General features: G+C 42.1%; 3 protein-coding genes across 4 annotated transcripts; 2 read left to right on the top strand and 1 right to left on the bottom strand.

The window, feature by feature from the left end:
* Positions 1–911: 911 nt before the first annotated feature.
* Positions 912–5,457, top strand: gins4 (GINS complex subunit 4 (Sld5 homolog)). Its single transcript, XM_040019548.1, has 8 exons — positions 912–1,178; positions 1,273–1,359; positions 3,060–3,173; positions 3,265–3,362; positions 3,458–3,546; positions 3,670–3,760; positions 3,898–4,002; positions 4,339–5,457. The coding sequence occupies exons 1-7, from the start codon at positions 1,080–1,082 to the stop codon at positions 3,992–3,994; spliced, it is 675 nt and encodes a 224-aa protein (XP_039875482.1). The 5' UTR covers positions 912–1,079; the 3' UTR covers positions 3,995–4,002; positions 4,339–5,457.
* Positions 5,458–5,586: 129 nt separating this feature from the next.
* zgc:77112 (uncharacterized protein LOC406459 homolog) lies at positions 5,587–8,272 on the top strand. 2 transcript variants are annotated; one of them, XM_040019547.1, is made up of 3 exons: positions 5,587–6,256; positions 6,396–6,467; positions 6,688–8,272. In XM_040019547.1, the coding sequence occupies exons 1-3, from the start codon at positions 6,186–6,188 to the stop codon at positions 7,550–7,552; spliced, it is 1,008 nt and encodes a 335-aa protein (XP_039875481.1). In that variant the 5' UTR covers positions 5,587–6,185; the 3' UTR covers positions 7,553–8,272. The 2 variants fall into 2 exon arrangements, with proteins under 2 accessions (XP_039875481.1, XP_039875480.1); XM_040019546.1 differs by having other exon boundaries at positions 5,587–6,467.
* On the bottom strand, positions 7,586–14,640 carry LOC120726173 (phytanoyl-CoA hydroxylase-interacting protein). Its single transcript, XM_040019549.1, has 5 exons — positions 14,470–14,640; positions 12,153–12,329; positions 9,767–9,941; positions 9,425–9,542; positions 7,586–9,341 (listed from the first exon to the last, which is right to left on the bottom strand). Exons 2-5 carry the CDS (start codon positions 12,318–12,320, stop codon positions 8,798–8,800), a joined length of 1,005 nt encoding a protein of 334 aa, XP_039875483.1. The 5' UTR covers positions 12,321–12,329; positions 14,470–14,640; the 3' UTR covers positions 7,586–8,797.
* Positions 14,641–16,318: the final 1,678 nt, after the last annotated feature.

The following is a 16,318-nucleotide window of genomic DNA, read 5'->3' as shown; positions in this document are numbered from 1 at the left end:
CATGGCACAGCCTCCCTGAGCCTGGTTCTGCCAGGGGTTTCTTCCCATTAAAAGGGAGCCGCTTCCTCATAATGATTAATCTGATTGTTGGAGTTTATTTTTATTGGTTTTAGAGTCTTTACTTTACAACACAAAGCACCTTTACTGTTTACTGGCAATTGTTGTTTTGGCAATTAAATTTTATCAAATTCAATGACATGCTGATTTAGGAAATCAAATTGACTTCTACGGCATCAGTTATGTCTTTGTGTGTTTGTAATAATCACAATCTTTTGGTATTTCTTGAGTGAATATGCAGTACCCTGTGCTGTCACTGTCTTTTATATAGTGTCTATTATATTATGTCTATTAGTGGTATGGGAAGCATTTCTATGAGGTTTTTCTAGATCATAAGTAATGCTTGTGTTATATATTTGATAGTATTAGCAGTAATTATCTGTAAATATATAAAATATATAATAAATATATATAAAGATATCTCTCGCAATATAAGCACAATAACATAACTACTAATTATGATCCGTGAAAACACAATAGAAATGCTTCTCCCACCACTTTCTACCACTCTAGCATTACTTACAACAATCTTCAGCAACATGCAATATTTTGAGTGTATTGCTTGTATTCACAGCACGTGTTATGTAGAGAAGATTCCCTCAGTGATGCATTTCAGGAAAAACCGGGCTCATTGAACTTTTAAAGTTTGCGCTCCTGTAGCAGAAAATCCTCAACATCCCCGATCAATATTCTTCCTGAATGTCTAGAAACGAATTTACTGTCTTTTATTGAATGCTCCGTCCAATTATTAATAAAAACTATACTAAGCCTACGAGAAGGCTTGCCTGACAAGCTAAACTCGGGGAAACGAGCACAATATAATTCTCGCGAGAAGAAACCCAGTGGCGCGAATAACAACGAGTTTTTCCGCTAACTTGTGGCTGCTGTGACAGTAGTAGTCGCATTAGTACATTTTTTCTCATATTATTCAGTTTTAATTGCTCTATTTTTTATTATTAATTTATTTTTAATTCAACAGATATTCTGCGTTTTGGTGAAACTTTGTATTTTTACTGAAAACCATGTCGGACGCTTTGTCTGACGACGGCAGCGACTTCAACCAGGATGACACCCAGGAGGATGTTATGACCCCGGCCGAGCTGATCGCTAAACTGGAAGAAGTAGGCCAGATTATTCCCCTGACGTGCAGACTCTTCACCTCTGTTAGATATTCAGCACCGTCTTCACTGTTGTGTCCGTGTGTGTCGCCCACAGGCTTGGCTAAATGAGAAGTTCTCACCGGAGCTGCTGGAGAACAAATCAGAGGTGGTGGAGTGTGTGATGGAGCAGCTGACTCATATGGTAAACTACCCGGGGAATACCTCCTGCTGTGGGTTTCTAATGTTCAGTGGCATGCATGGTTATAGTTGAGTTTCTGAATTGCAAAACAGCAACTGAAACGCGAAGGACTGCAACCTATGACAATGTGCATGACTGATTCAAATGCAGCAGAGGGAAAACTATATTCAGTACTGTGCAAAAGTCTCGAGCCACCTCTCACTTTTTTATGTTTTGCTATGATGTAGTGAAATTGACATGCAGAATGTAAGGCAAACGCAAAGTTGGTACAAGTCTAATGAGCTTGAAAGTCCATATTCCGTACGACCACCTTTATGTTATACACAGCCCGAACTCTCTTGGGCAAGCTTTCTTGTAATTTCTTTAAGTAATCTTTAGGAATTGTTCTCCAGACTTCTTAAAGGACATTAAAAGCTCTTTGATGTCGGCTGCCTTTTGTTCTGTTCTCTGTCAAGATGATCCCACACTGCTTCAATAATGTCGAGGCCAATCCATGACTGATAGTGTTCCGCTGTGTGGGGGGTTTTTTGTTTTTGTTTTTTATGTTTGGGGATTTTTTTTTTTTTGTTTTTTTTCCCATCCAGGTATGCTTTTACTGCATTGGCAGTGTGTTAGGGATCATTGCCATGCTTAAAAATGACTTGTTTGGAAAAAAAAAACTTGTCTAGTTTGCACAATTTTATTTAATGGCACACATGCTGAGATATACCAAGCTGATTCTCAGTGGTTAGTAGCTCAGTGAGAATCATCTTGTTGGTGTAGAAATATAATTTCATACCTGTAAAATGTTTTTTTCTTTGGCATTTTTAATAGATTCAACTAAAGGAGTGAAAAGAAAGAATGTGTTTTTTGCTACAGGCTCCCAATAGCAAAGTGCCTAAAGTAGCACGTTAAAATAGCTTCTTTGTTAAGTTGTCTGTTGTTTTTGCAGACGCGTTACTGGCTTTTCCTTCGAATTCGGTGCCTATTCGTGCTCGGATGATTCATAGGTCAATGTTAAGTGGCTTAACAAACAAAAATAGGTGCATTCCACCTCTTCTAAACTGTGAATTTTGTTTTTTTTTTTAACCCATAAAAAGCAAAAGATTGTAGAAAAAGACCCATTACAATTCACTAGAGCTCAAAATGCCACTTTATACACACAAATTAATTTATTTTTCAGTGTGAGTTTAAAGAAAGTAATTTCCTCTTTAGTGGGTCAAAAAACATCATCAAATGTTCAAAATATAGAAGTTGAATTCAGGAATATCTGAGATTTCTTCTTTTTGTTCGTTTACTTGAATTATTACAAAAATGTTTTAATTTCTTCTGTCACCTGACAGATCAGCACTTCATTGCTGGTTTTCTTACTATTTAGTTTCATTAGTATGGATAAATTGATCTATAGGAAGCCCTGCAATTGATATCAAGACTTTGATGGTAATGTCAAATGTGTAATGTGGTGGTTTCAAAATAAAATCTCAAACAATTCAGGGCAATGTGGTTTGCTCTGTGACAAACTACTAACTAAAGCTGCTGCCTGTCAGTAGGACCTTGATTACATTACTATACATCCAGATGTGGAGAGTCATTCAGTTCAGATGATTAGGATGGTATTAAAACTGTGATATTCAAACATATCCCAGGGCTGTTGCTTTTCTGGTCATTCTGAGTAGCCCTGAATAAAAGGACCCTTTAATTTCTGACAGTTTTGTCACCAACAGGAGTCCAACTTGCAGCGGGTGAAGAAAGGCGATGCAAAGGCCAGCATCCATCGCATGGAAATAGACAGGATCCGCTACGTTCTCAGCAGCTACCTGCGCTCTCGTCTGCAGAAGGTCGGTTGGGTCGGCGCCACAAAACTGAGTTTTCTCTCACTCGGTGGCAGTTGGTGACATCTGCCTGACCTTTTGTGCTGCTCATGTCTAGATTGAAAAGTATTTCCCACATGTCTTGGAGAGAGAGAAGTCTCGGGGTGAGGGCGAGCCATCTCTGCTGTCGCCTGAGGAGTTTGCTTTTGCCAAAGAGTGAGTGTACTGGAATAAAGTCGTTTAAATCGCTGTGGTTCTTGCAACACTTGGGAATTTTTTTTAAATCACATGCCAACACATCTGGCTTGCAGGTATTATGCCAACACAGAAAGCTACCTGAAGGCTGTAGCACTGAAGCGCATGCCAGCCAATGTACAGACTATGGATATGCTCAAAGCAGGTAAGGTGTCGTTCTGTGTCTAAAATGGTGATACTATTAGCCCATGCAGACAGATGGTGACATTTGCTGTGACATTTTTACTGACCATTGCACTGGATTCACCACTGTGTATCCTAATGTTAGTGCCTGAGCCCTGCCTGGACTCCTTTGTGTTTCTGCGAGTGAAAGAGAGACAGGAAAACATCCTGGTAGAGCCTGAAACGGAGGATCAGAGGTTTGTTTGTCAATATTTCTCTGGATGTGCTATTATTTAGGCATCCAGTAGGTGGCAGTGTTGCCTTCTTGCATTCGCTAACCTTTTTCTGTATAGATACTAAACTGATAAAATCTCCACTGTGTCTCTTCTATCAGAGAGTATGTCGTGGATCTCGAAGAGGGCTCTCAACACCTAATGCGTTATCGAACTATAGCTCCACTTGTGTCAAGTGGAGCTGTGCAGTTGATATGAATGCAAAGGTCAGTACCAGTGAGCCTTGACTGAGCCATCTTTGTCATTAACTCAATACTGCCCTCACACCCTCTTCTACAGGCATCTAATAATTCATTTCTGCAGCTCTTACATAAGCCATGGCTTTGCTGTGACATCTGGATTTATTTTTAGTGCTTACTTTTTTCTCTTTCCCTTTTTTCCCTTCTTGAGTGTTCATTGTCTCTTGGCAACAGATAATAAAAAAACAGCATTGAAATTTTAAAGCACCATGATGTGTTTACAACAAATTTTAGTTGCCATCTCTAAACTAAACTACTGTTAACAGTCAAGGGCAATTAATAGTGGTCTTTTATATGTTGCAGGTTGCTTGTTACTTTGGATCCAGGAGACATTCCTGAAATAAAGACTGCACAGAGATCACATCAGGAAGCATGCCCTTCATCCTCATCTTTCATCCAGAATAAGGACTGACTTTTGGGATGTAAATATAGAGACGTTTGTAGCACCATGGGACCAGAATTTAATTCTGTGGGGGCGGGGGGACACAATCGAGGTCACTGCCAGCAGAAACTAAAAGCTGTGGATGAACCCTGTTTACTAAACTAGGTTTTTGCAGCGCTGAGTTTGTATTTTTGGATCTTTTTAATCACGCCATGACATATGCTTTGTTGTGTAGTACGTTGGTGTGCGTGTGACTGATAAAAACAGCTCTGTCTAATCTGTTTATTCATTACTCTTCATGTTGTTTCATCCAAGTAATTCATGTTATTGGATGATTTCTCAGCTGCTCCATAACCGGATGCATCAGATGACCCGACGGTGAAATTTCATCAGTTCACTTGGCATCATAATGCCTTCCATCCCGTGCTCATGCTACATGTGCATGCCTCTTTGCAAGATCAGGGTTTGTTTGCTGTGATTTAAGGACATTCACACTTGAATTAACATGCTTTAATGTCATTGATTATCCTGTTAATGCTCACGTAGCTGTTGTACATCGTGACATTACTCTTTTTCACATGTTGAAAGTTTCCTTTTTGACTTTGCTTTAAACTTTAACCTAAAAGATGTTATGAGAACATTGTTATGTAAGTGTTTCAGCGGGAGCAATCAGTGCTTATTGTTTGCCTTCACATAAATTCACCAGTAATTAGAACTAATAAGGGATTGAAAGAGTGGGCTTAGACAGTCGTCTTGATTACTCTCTGTTGCTAACTCTTAAACTGCATTCATAGAAGACCTGGAGAAGAAATGTTACTTGATGTTCTGATTATCACACTGCTGTCATATAGTGTGGGCCTTGACCTGGTAAAACCAGGAACAAATCAAGTTGATTTAGATGTCTGATAGCATACAGAGTGGGGAACGGGCCTGTTATTATTCCTATTAAAATGCTGGAAAATAAAGTAAATATTCCCTCAGGCATCGAAGATAGTTTGAAATGTGAGTTGGAGAAAAAAAATAAAATGATTGTGAAAGAATTGCATTTATTAAACACTACACCATTTTTTTTTAGGCTTTGTAAAATCTTGACATTTGTAACAGTTTTTATCATTTCACACTAATTGTAAAGTCATAAAAATGTCCTGTAGTTTGGTGGCAACAGTCTCAGTAAAGATAGGTCTTCCATGTGTGGCCATGTATGGAACTTGATATACTTGCATACGCACATGGACTGATTCCTGAATAGCTTCTTCGGCTAAGTGACCAGCCTGCTGAGAGTTGTTTGTAATCCGGCCCTCCTCAGGTTTGCACATGCTGATGGACCGTGGGGCAGTGATTCCTTTAGAGCAGGCGCTAGATAGCAAAGGTTTGGAGCCATGCCCAGGCCTCTGTGGGATCTGTGTCCACTAACAGGTGTGAGAATAAAGGGCAGGATAACCTGGATAGTTTCCATAATGCAGAGTGGAATTGCACAAAGAAGACTTTTATGTACGTAACGCAGATCGTCAACACTGGACAATGAATGTGCAAGGTGACGATACAAATATTTAACTTCACATGGTTAACATTTAGGTGTGTTCATATGTTTCTTTCCCATAATTAAATTATTTATTTATGCAAAGTAATGGCAACCTATGAAAACATAAAACTTACTGAAATGCAGTACCACAGGGAGACATAAAGAGAAAAATAGTCACAAGCTGATTGGTCAGGACAGCGAAGAGGGTGGAGTTTACAATATGACATCTAAACTGAGGTGATATAAATGTGTTGTGCCAGATTCTCCTGTGGGGAACAACTGGCAACACAACTACAACACGCTACTCATGGGAGATTGTAAGTACATTTTTAAATGTCAGAATTACACACAAAGATTGTTGCATGTTGTCACACACCAATCTTTGTGTGCAACTTTTTTTTCTTTTTTAAATACAGATTTTCTTGTAATTGTGACAGATTTTTTTCTTTTTTCCAGAACTCCAAACATTGAGGACAATATTCCCATCACTCAGCATAGGAATACCAGCATGGAGATGTCCAGTACATCGTAAGCAGACACAACACACACACAAACTGTGCAGATTAGCTTGCACAACTTCTTTAGGGGTTAAATTAAAATTACCATAATATTTTTTATCAGATCCCTTTCACGTTGTGATGCCTTCCTTAAAAGCCCTGCATAAACATGTAATGACACAACTGCGATATATACAAAGATATATTCACATTTCCAGTCAGTACTGAGGTCCCCGTGTGTTTCTTGTTAGTGTCCTGCCAGTGGTTGGCTTTGGGTCGATGGCTCGGTCAGCCGGACTGCTGGAGATTGCTGTCAGGCTGTGCTTAAACCAGCGTAAACAACTGTGTCCTCATGTCTGGGTTCCCATCCTGAAACCCCAGCGATCCTGCATCCGAGCTTCAGAGCACTTATCCTCTGACATCTTGAGCCAAGTCTTTCCGCCCCATCCTTCCTCACCTTTCCTCGATGACTTGGACGACGGCGATGATGATGTGTTGTTCCCAATCAAGAGCAAACGTGTTGTTTTTGCCGACTCGCGGGGATTGTCTCTAACAGCCGTGCGAGTGTTTTCCGACAAAGAAGAGCAGTCTGACCTCGACCTGCTGCCATCACTGCAGTCTTTGGGCAGCATGACAGAGGATGGCTACAGCTGCACAGTCAGCACCTGCTGCCCAGGAACACAGCTCAAACTGGGCTTCCCGCAGCCATCTGCAAATTTCCAGGCCTTTCGTGCCAAGCTGGCAGAGAGCATGGTCATCTTGGAGAACTGCAGTATCAGCGAGAAGGCCCTCCGGGGTACCGTGAGAGTTGGGAATGTCAGCTACCAGAAGGATGTGCGTGTGCGCATCACCTTTGACTCGTGGCAGAGCTACAGAGACGTGCCCTGCACGTACCTGCAGAAACGCTTCGGAGGACCTCAGACGGACATCTTTGAATTTGACATTACCATTCCTAAAGTGCTAGATGCCAAAAGGAAGATTGAGTTCTGTTTAAGTTATTTGCCAGGAGGGCACAGCGAGCCTTTTTGGGACAATAACGATGGACAGAATTACAGCATTACAGTGAGTGTGAACTCACATCTGTGCCATGGGAAGAATCTAAGTGAAAGGTCATGACTCACTAAACCTAGAAGTGATCCTGTTTTTTTCCCACCTTCGTGTATACTGTATCAGTCCTGGGTGAAGGTTTAGTGTACATTTTTGTGTTTTTCTGTGAAATGTTACTTCTTTTATTTTTGATCATGTTTATACTGCTTAGTAACAGTTCTATATTTTTTAAAATGTCTTTAAAACAGATCAGTTTTGGTGTCAGTTCCTTTCATGTTAAGCATCACACACTGTGTCCTGCATTTTGGCCCGTCACCACAGGATGAATTATTGTTGTGCGACAGGGAGGGGATCCCTTTCATTTTAGGCATTTCTGGGATTCCCATGTAGGTCAGAGATTACTGGGCAGGGACAAACAGGAGGCCAATAGCAGAAGCCGCTAATCTTAGCACAGCTGCCAAAGAGCGACTGCAGGGAGCTGTGAGACCTTCCTCATTACCTTTCTCTTATGTTCAAACACTGAACCTCCTCCTAATGGCTTTTACTGTTACAAAGTATCCTACTGTTCTGCAGTATGACAATTTCTTAGTCATAACCTTACATTTAAAGTGAAGCAGGAAAGTATTCAGTGAGGATGCTGGAAACTAACGTTCATGTTTCAGTGTAGTATAAGTGATTAGACTTCATTTTGTAGGAGACACATGGCAGTGTATGTTGTTTGAGAGGTGATCACAATAAGCTGAAATAATCTCCACAGGAAAAAAAAAAAGTTTACATGCCGTCACACCAACTTTGACTTGTCACAGCAAAGAAAGAGCAGGAGGACTGATGATGGCTGAGTAAACTATGAAAGTGAGCAAGTGTCCATATTAGAAAAACGTCATCTTGACTATTACTTTGCCTGATTTTCCCTACTGCAACAAGTCAAAATGTCAGTTGTGAAAAAAACACATCAAAGGGAAAATGGGCAAAAACAAAAAAAAAGACATCACCATGATGATGCCAGAAAAAACAGTCTTCTTAAGCCTGCTGTTTTCAGTGCATTTTTTTTTTTGTCATGGATGCATGTTCATTGTATTTCCAGCTGTGATTAGGATGGAGTAATGCTATACACACTTTTATAAGTCTTCTAGTTTAAATACACTATCTGGTCCAGGCAGGAGGGAGGAGGGAAAGCAGCACGAGTGCACCCTGAGAGGTGACTCTTTCCACAGTGTTCTGACCTACACATGATGGGCTCAACCATCTTTTTGCATCACAGCGTCTGTCTTGGCTGCAGACTTGCACACTTCAAGTTCTGCGCCAGCGCTTCCCTCAGCGTCCCACGCTGATGTTGCACACTTTGCAGCTCGGGTCTTTCTTGGCATTGGCGGTGGTCAGACTCATAAGCTGGTGCCCGCTGATCTGCTCCACGCCGCCCTGATCCAAGTGAACCGGCTCGGTGAACAGCACCTCGAGGATGACGTCGCTGGCGTGGCAGTACAAGGGCTCCTCCTCGGGTCTCTGAGAGGCAGTGTAAGTCAAAAAGGGGTTGGAAGCCAAGTCCAGCATAGGGAGGCGGGTGCGGCAGAAGGCATCTCCCTCTGAGCCAACAGGGGCAAGCACCAGCACCACATAGTGGTAGGCCGTGTACATGCAGTAGAAGTCTGCAAAATACAGGCAGATGTTGGGGTTCAGCAGGTGTCCAGCCGGGATCTGAAACCGCAGGGGTCCGTACGGGGAGTCTTTGGGAGGGAGCCCTGTATCAAACTCTGTGTTGCAGCTGAAGAAGACTCCATGCAGTTTGCCGCTGATGGGTGAGCCATGACTCCCACTGGTGTCTTTGAGGGCTGGACGCATCAGACCTCCACACTCCTTTCTAATTCCATACATTAAAAAAGGAAAATGAGTTATTGCACTCCGTTCATATGGGAATGTATAATAAAGAGAAAAAGTGCCTACCTGACATAATCAAAGTAGTCTGGGTGCTGGTTGCGATAAAAGACAGAGAATTTCAGCAGCCTCCCCGCTGAGCCCTTGGCCTTGTCGAGAAGCTGCTGTAGGTGCTCCATTGCGTAGTCTGCAAAGTTTAAGTTTTGAAGCTGTGAAACTACTTGAAGTCTGCACTACTTTCAAATGTTAATGACTATCTGGTGCTGAGACAGAATTGTGGGTTGTTGTCTTGCCATTTTTGTGCGCTGCACTTTTTGTTCCTCTCTTGTATCACTTTGGTCAGATCTCTGATGTTTGACTGCATGCATAATCACTGTTATTTTAGTCACAACACACGAGTGCATGTCTTACCCCCAGTGCAAAACTCCACCACCTGGCTCCACTCTGAGACCAAGTAATCACCATCTGGCTGTCGGACAGCAGTTTGAACAGCAACACAGTATTCTGTCCGCGGGCTGAGGAACCAGTGTCCCCTCACTGCCATGGGGAGAGGCACGGCTTTGGCCACCAGCTTGGTCGGCACGTCCTGCAGGATGAAGCAGGAAGCAAGTGACACCAGGGTACAGGATGCAAGCCTTTAACGGTCTGCCGCATGCATCATTTACATTTCAAAGCCGATGCAGATGCAATTGTTAGTCAAGCATTTCCTTCCATAAACTTTGCCTTTATTAGTGTGAGATTCCATTTTTAAGCCCCAGCTGCTGTAACTAGGATACATCTAATCAAAACAGCAGCTTCGTTTTGACCAAGGCCTCTAAGCAGCACAGCTAATTACTACAGGCTCAGAGGTCCATATATCCATAGCAACATCTCTGATGCAAGTTTGTTTGTGCCTCTTCGTGTATCAGAGAGAAATCATATCCTCCATCTAAGAAGAGCTCGCTCAGTACTACCCCTGCCTTGATTTCACAAAAGCACTTTTCAGTTTGTGAATGCGTGCTGCAATAATATGCCATAATTACAGTCGGCATTTTGCATCTGCGGAGATAGCAACTGTTTCTTTTTATTATCATTATTTCAGGCTACAGGCATGCCATCAGTATAACTATTAAAAAGAACACGAGAAAAAAAGGGAAGAAAATTAAAAAATGATTGGAAGGAAAAAAATACGTTTTGAAATGTATAAATAGAGAATAAGGCTTGTGGTGGCTTTGGATGTGTGGAGCAGGCAAGAGGGAATGCATAGCTGTTGAAGTCTTTGGAGTTAGTAGGGTTTCATCATTAAGTTTAAGTTTAATTATCACACAGTTTATTTTTAATGTCTGAGTAATAGCTCATAGTGCTGGCGGGGGCACAGAAGTGACCCTATGTGATAATGACTTCTCTAAAAGCCATCTGGGGTCAAACGTGCTGGAAGTGCTGGTAGAAGTTCATCATCATTTGGGGCTGCTTTGTTACCACAGTGCCTGTCAGCTTGTAGACACTGAGGGAAAAAATATTAATTTGAAAGCGGACCAAGAAAATTTCCATTTGAATTTCAGGACAGAAGTCAATATGAGAGCGGACTTAACAAGATGATGATCAACAGCAAGTTAATGAACCACAGAAAAGCTGCAGGTTTCAGAATGGCCAAATCATGAGATGTGAGATGTGACTGTGACCTGAATAGAAGATGCACAATCATGAAATCTCAGAGTCCACAAAGGCCTCACAAGCAGCTACAGGAAATGAGCGATGAAGTTTTCGCTGGTAAAGGAGATAAAACAAGTTCATGAAGTGAAGAGTTCACAACTTTTTCCGCCTTGCACTGTAAGATGTGACTCAGCACTTCAGGTACAGATATGAACTGCTGTTGTGTTGAGTCATGTTATGTTTGTCTTTAATTGGGACGTCAGTGCTGAATGAAAATCAGACCGGGCTGTATGAGTAACATAGAGGTTCTGGTAACCACAAAGGAGTTCACCAGCTTCTGTGGAACTGCACACTGCATGAGTATTTCTAAAATTCATCCAAGTCAGCAATCTATCTTGCTCACACTGAAAAGTCTGCATAGCTGGAATAATGTTTAGATTAGCTTAAAGTGGAACTAAGTTCAACAGGAGTTCCCGCCGTTCTGTGGGTCTGAGCCGCTATCATGGCTCAGAGCAAATGAGGATATGTCTTATATATCTAATATGACCCAGAGAGAGCAGATGGAAAGTAGCTGGTAGCTACACATCTCTTCCCTATGCTCAAGATTAATAGACTCTGACCAACATTAAAGATAAAACTAAAAAAAGATTTGTTGTCACATTATATCTGCGTTTCATGAAATCTTTTAAATTAATGAATTTAACCATGCACACGGGAAGGAATTAACATGAAAATACGTCTCCATGCTGCAGCTGAATTTGTCAGGTTTTGTCCACTTTCAAAAAAATATATAATAAAAGAAACAATGTGCAAGTGAGTCACTGGCCCGAAGCTGTTGACTGCACACATTTTCCTTTTCGCTTGTATTGGAAGTGACTGAAAGGGCACAACCACAGTTTTCTGTGTTCCGAGTAACAACGTGTAAGGCAGTCATCTGCTCAGCAAAGCAGACTTCGATGAAAATCGAATGATTTCCTGCCTCGTTCGTGCTGCCCGCTGTTAATTAGGAAATGACGCACAGTAAACGGATGATGAAAATGAGCACTGTGACCGGTGTGAATCTGGAGCATGAGTCTAGATGACACCAATACGGAGCGGGCTGCCTTCGGGGAGAAGGTGGGGGAAAGGTATGTGAGGTCATGCTGGAGTTACAGAATGATCAGACCCTGTGTTTGAAGCGGTTGGGGTCCCTGTTGGCCTTGCGGCTTAAGTCGATGAAGAAGTGTGTGGCTCTGGCCGTGTCCTCGGGGGTCATATCCCACATGATCCGGAAGGAGTCGCAGGTCACCTCACAAATCTGGATATTACAGGGAGTCGAAAGGGGAGCATCCATGTCTGTAATCTGCCATTAGAATTAGAGATAAAAGCACTGAGTTAGATTGTAATAAGGGGATGTAATACTGGTGCTGCAGATAGGGGTGGGGGTGGGGGATATCTGCTAAGAGATTAAACCGTGCCACTGTACAACAGTTCAAAACAAAACACCTCAGCTGAATGAAATTAACCTTTCATTTAGAGATCTGTGTCCAAGCTCTTTCTTAACTGCCCCCCCCCCCCCCCCCCCAGCCTTAACTGACATTTCCCATCATTGCACAACTCGATACGCTCCCAGCTGAGTGACTGGCCCCTGTTACCCCCCTCCTGCATTTCATAATCCACCTACAGCAGTCTCTCAGCAACCACACATCTCGCTGCCTCCCTCAATCTTCTCCTCTAATTCGCAAGGAAGGGGTCACAAACAAAAACCTTTCCGCACCCGTCAGCAGGCATCCAAACGTAAAAGGGAAAACTTTCTAAACATTTCTGTCTCCTTGCTGATATCTGCTCCTTTTCAAAACTGCAAGCGACGCGACTCCTTTCAGCTCAAGGAAAGCAGGGAGGTTTAAGCATCTGTAGCAGGTGATGTATGATCATATTTCCTGAGCTGCCCATCAGCGGTTCGATCTAGGCTGCTGCACATAGCCTTGAGTGTCAGGCTGGGAGCAATCTGTTGGCCAGCCTGTGTTTGTCCCATTAACTGTCACCTACCCTCCTCTTAAATGATGGTAACTCTCTTCAGTGTGTCCACAGTGCTCCTGTTTATCCCAGCTTGCTTGCAGTTTTCATCAGTCTAGTGTTACTGCAATAGTCTCCTCCACAGCTACAGTATATTTACTGATCTCTTGCAGTATTTTCAACACCAAAAGCAGCATTTTGCATATTTCTCTTATTAGCCCTGGCACAGTGAGCACGTGGCAAATATGTGTTCAAAAATAACTCCCCCCGTTGTGGTCCCTGTGATCCTACAAATTGCCTGGTTTAGAGTCATTGTCTGATTGCCGGGTCTGCTAAGGTGCGCCCCACCCGTCAGTGTGATGGACAGGCTGCGGTAGCTCATTAAAATCTGTGAACTGTGAAATTTGTGCGATGGCTCGTTCACACGGGCAACCGGGGCAGGGAGCCGCACCGTGCACGTGCAGTTCCACGCGTCTGTTTTCCAGCTGCTGTTCTCTTTTCTTGCCATAGTGTGCCTTTTTTTTCAGAGATAGAAACTGGGGCAACAGAAGATTCTCTCAGGACAAGTCATCAAAGCTCCCCGTGCGTCTGCATATGCTCCACTTTTGGATGTCAGAGATGTGAACACAGTTCAAATTCAGGTTGTTATACCATTCACACAATTACATTTCTCTCACTTAGAAAAAAACACACCAGTGTGAGCCAATTATCTCCACCACATTACCAGCTTTAACAGACAGCTGCTCCACATAAGGCAATTTGGTCTAACTAATAATTATTATGAGTACACATCATAACTCATAATTCATCTAGAAGTGCATAATTAGGCTACAGTTCACATCTCTGGCTGAAGTACATAACACACACACAGATGTTGTGCTGTAATCATGCATATGGAGCAGGGCATAGAAAGCAGCTCTCTGGTTCAAAGCCACGTTTCTTCTTCTTCTTCTTTGAGGAGAATACTTTAAAAGACATTTACATAGCTAGGCGAGAGGGGAGGAAAAGGCGCAATCTTCTCGCTTTAGTTCTTAAACTGGGATGCTGAAAAGGCAGTCGCCGGGTATGAAAATGGAAATATTATCTCTTCGTTAAAGTAGTTTGAAGCGATGCACAGTTGGCACTGACATTTACCAGAATGACGCCCAATCTCTTTACACGAATCAGTCAGGGCTGCCATGTGAAATGTCCTCGCAGTAGCACGCAAAATGTCATTGGTGGGATTTAATAAATACCCAAAGTTGGCAGGGGGGAAAAATGCATGTTGACACCAAGAGAATAACAATCTGTAAATAAAACTCCAGCATCTGCTGCATTCATCTGACTTCATGTCAAATATATTTGGAGAAAACACACACACACACACACACACCAGGATAAGATCATTTGATGTCAACAACTTGTAAATAGACTCATTTAATAAACTGATTCATTTTCTGGGACTCAGAATAATGTAATGTGAAGAATAATGTAAAAAAAATCCTTACTTGTATGAGGCTCAAATTTGAGATGGTAGAAGGTCGTCTTATTTCGCTTTCTAATTGCCTGCTATCGTGCAGCCGATGATAGATCCTCCAGGAAAACTGATTAGGAGGTGAAACGAACACACAGCCTCCTCTCTTCCTCTTTCTCCGTCTGTTTCTCTCTCTCTGTGTCACACAAACACTCTAACCCCCCCGCCTCCCACTCCCTGCCTCCCTCTCTCCCCCCCCCCTCCCAATCTCATTTTTCGCTCTGGGCGCTGCACGATGATAACTTGACTCCTCTGCACCCATAAAGGATGAATTAAAAGCTGAAAGAAGGAAAGGGGGGATTAAAAAAAAAAGAGAAGATTTTTCCAGTTGCAGTGTGACCGCAGCGAGACACTCAGTGTACCTCGGCAGCATCGGAGCTTTCGCCAGCCAACCGTGCACAGCACATCACATCACTCGCTTGTAAATCTGCCCCGAAGCACAAAATCCAAATATACTCTAATCTGAACACTGAACTGCCGACATAAATGTCACCTCTCAGATATGGAGAAAGTCTGGGCTCTGGGAGTCTGAAGGTAGAAAGAATAACTGCTTTTTGCGCACTCAACTTGCCACACATTATTCTAAACAAATTACACTGTGAGTGGTGGCCCATAAAATTACACAGAGTCCTGTCAAGACCTCAAAAAACATACATGTGCCAACTGTCATGCCATATGGACCAACTCCACAGGGCATCTCCCTCTAGCCTATCTGGAGGTGGGGGATGCCACTATCTAAGTCCTGAGTAATCAGATTTCCACTTGCATTCATTTTCTGTGGGATGTTTTTGTGTGTGTGTGTGTGTGTGTGTGTGCTTGTTCGACCTCACTGGACAACTTAATTTAGGATTGCATCAGAGATTAAAGAGACCCTCCCCAGATTAATGCATATAATCTGCTACTAAAACAATAGACATGAGTGTAGGCTAAAGAGAGATAACAAAGGGATGAATTCATAGTGCTAGTGAAGTCCTTTCACTGTGTTTTATTTCGAAAAAAATGACAAAGATATAGTGCCTTAATTCCACACACTGTGTGGCATATTGAAAAGCTTCATTTATTTCCAGACAGCCACAGATAAGTGATACCCCTAGAGTATAATTAAACTGCAATCATCCATCATTAGTCATGCCATGACAGCCTCTGTCCAAATAACCTTCCCTGCTTCAGAAATGGGAATAACCAGTTTTTTAGGAGAGCAGTAGGTGTGTGTGTAGAGAAAGCAGAATCTGGCCCCATGTTATGGTGTTCAGAATATCTCTTATATTTCAATTATGCTTACAAATTGGCATATTTGAGTTGTGTTTTTAAAACAAATATTGTAAATTTATTCTAGACTCATTCAAGTATTTGCCGAGAGGTCCTTCCCTTATCAAAGGGACCAGGCACTGTTTGACCCGGGGTACCAAAAATCTGTGGCACCCCTAGGAGGAATATACTATTACTACATTTACATAAGCGGATGCTCCCAGAATAATGTGTTACACAGATGTTCAGTCCACATACTGGGAGAATCTGTGTCCACCAAATTAGCAACTTGGCATTTTCTCTGAATAGATGGAATATTCTCAGCACATTTGCAAAACTCAAATTACACATTACGTGTTATATGTAAAGACTGTTAATCCTCATGTGGCCACATGGGAGCTATACTGATATAAATAGTGCGATGTTCAAAATCTTAAACTAAATTTGGGAACCCAAATTCAGTATAATGCAAAAACAGAAGCTGTATAATTTCTATCAACCTTGAAAGTCAATATTTGGAATGAACATTTTTATTCTTCAGCACAGTCTGTTAGGTAGTTTCATTGTAATTTATT

The sequence above is a fragment of the Simochromis diagramma genome, unplaced genomic scaffold (assembly GCF_900408965.1).
Source record: "Simochromis diagramma unplaced genomic scaffold, fSimDia1.1 OVJJ01000822.1, whole genome shotgun sequence".
In the NCBI taxonomy this organism is placed as follows: domain Eukaryota; kingdom Metazoa; phylum Chordata; class Actinopteri; order Cichliformes; family Cichlidae; genus Simochromis; species Simochromis diagramma.
Note: the sequence above shows the minus strand (reverse complement) of the source record. Positions and strands in the feature narration are given on the sequence as shown.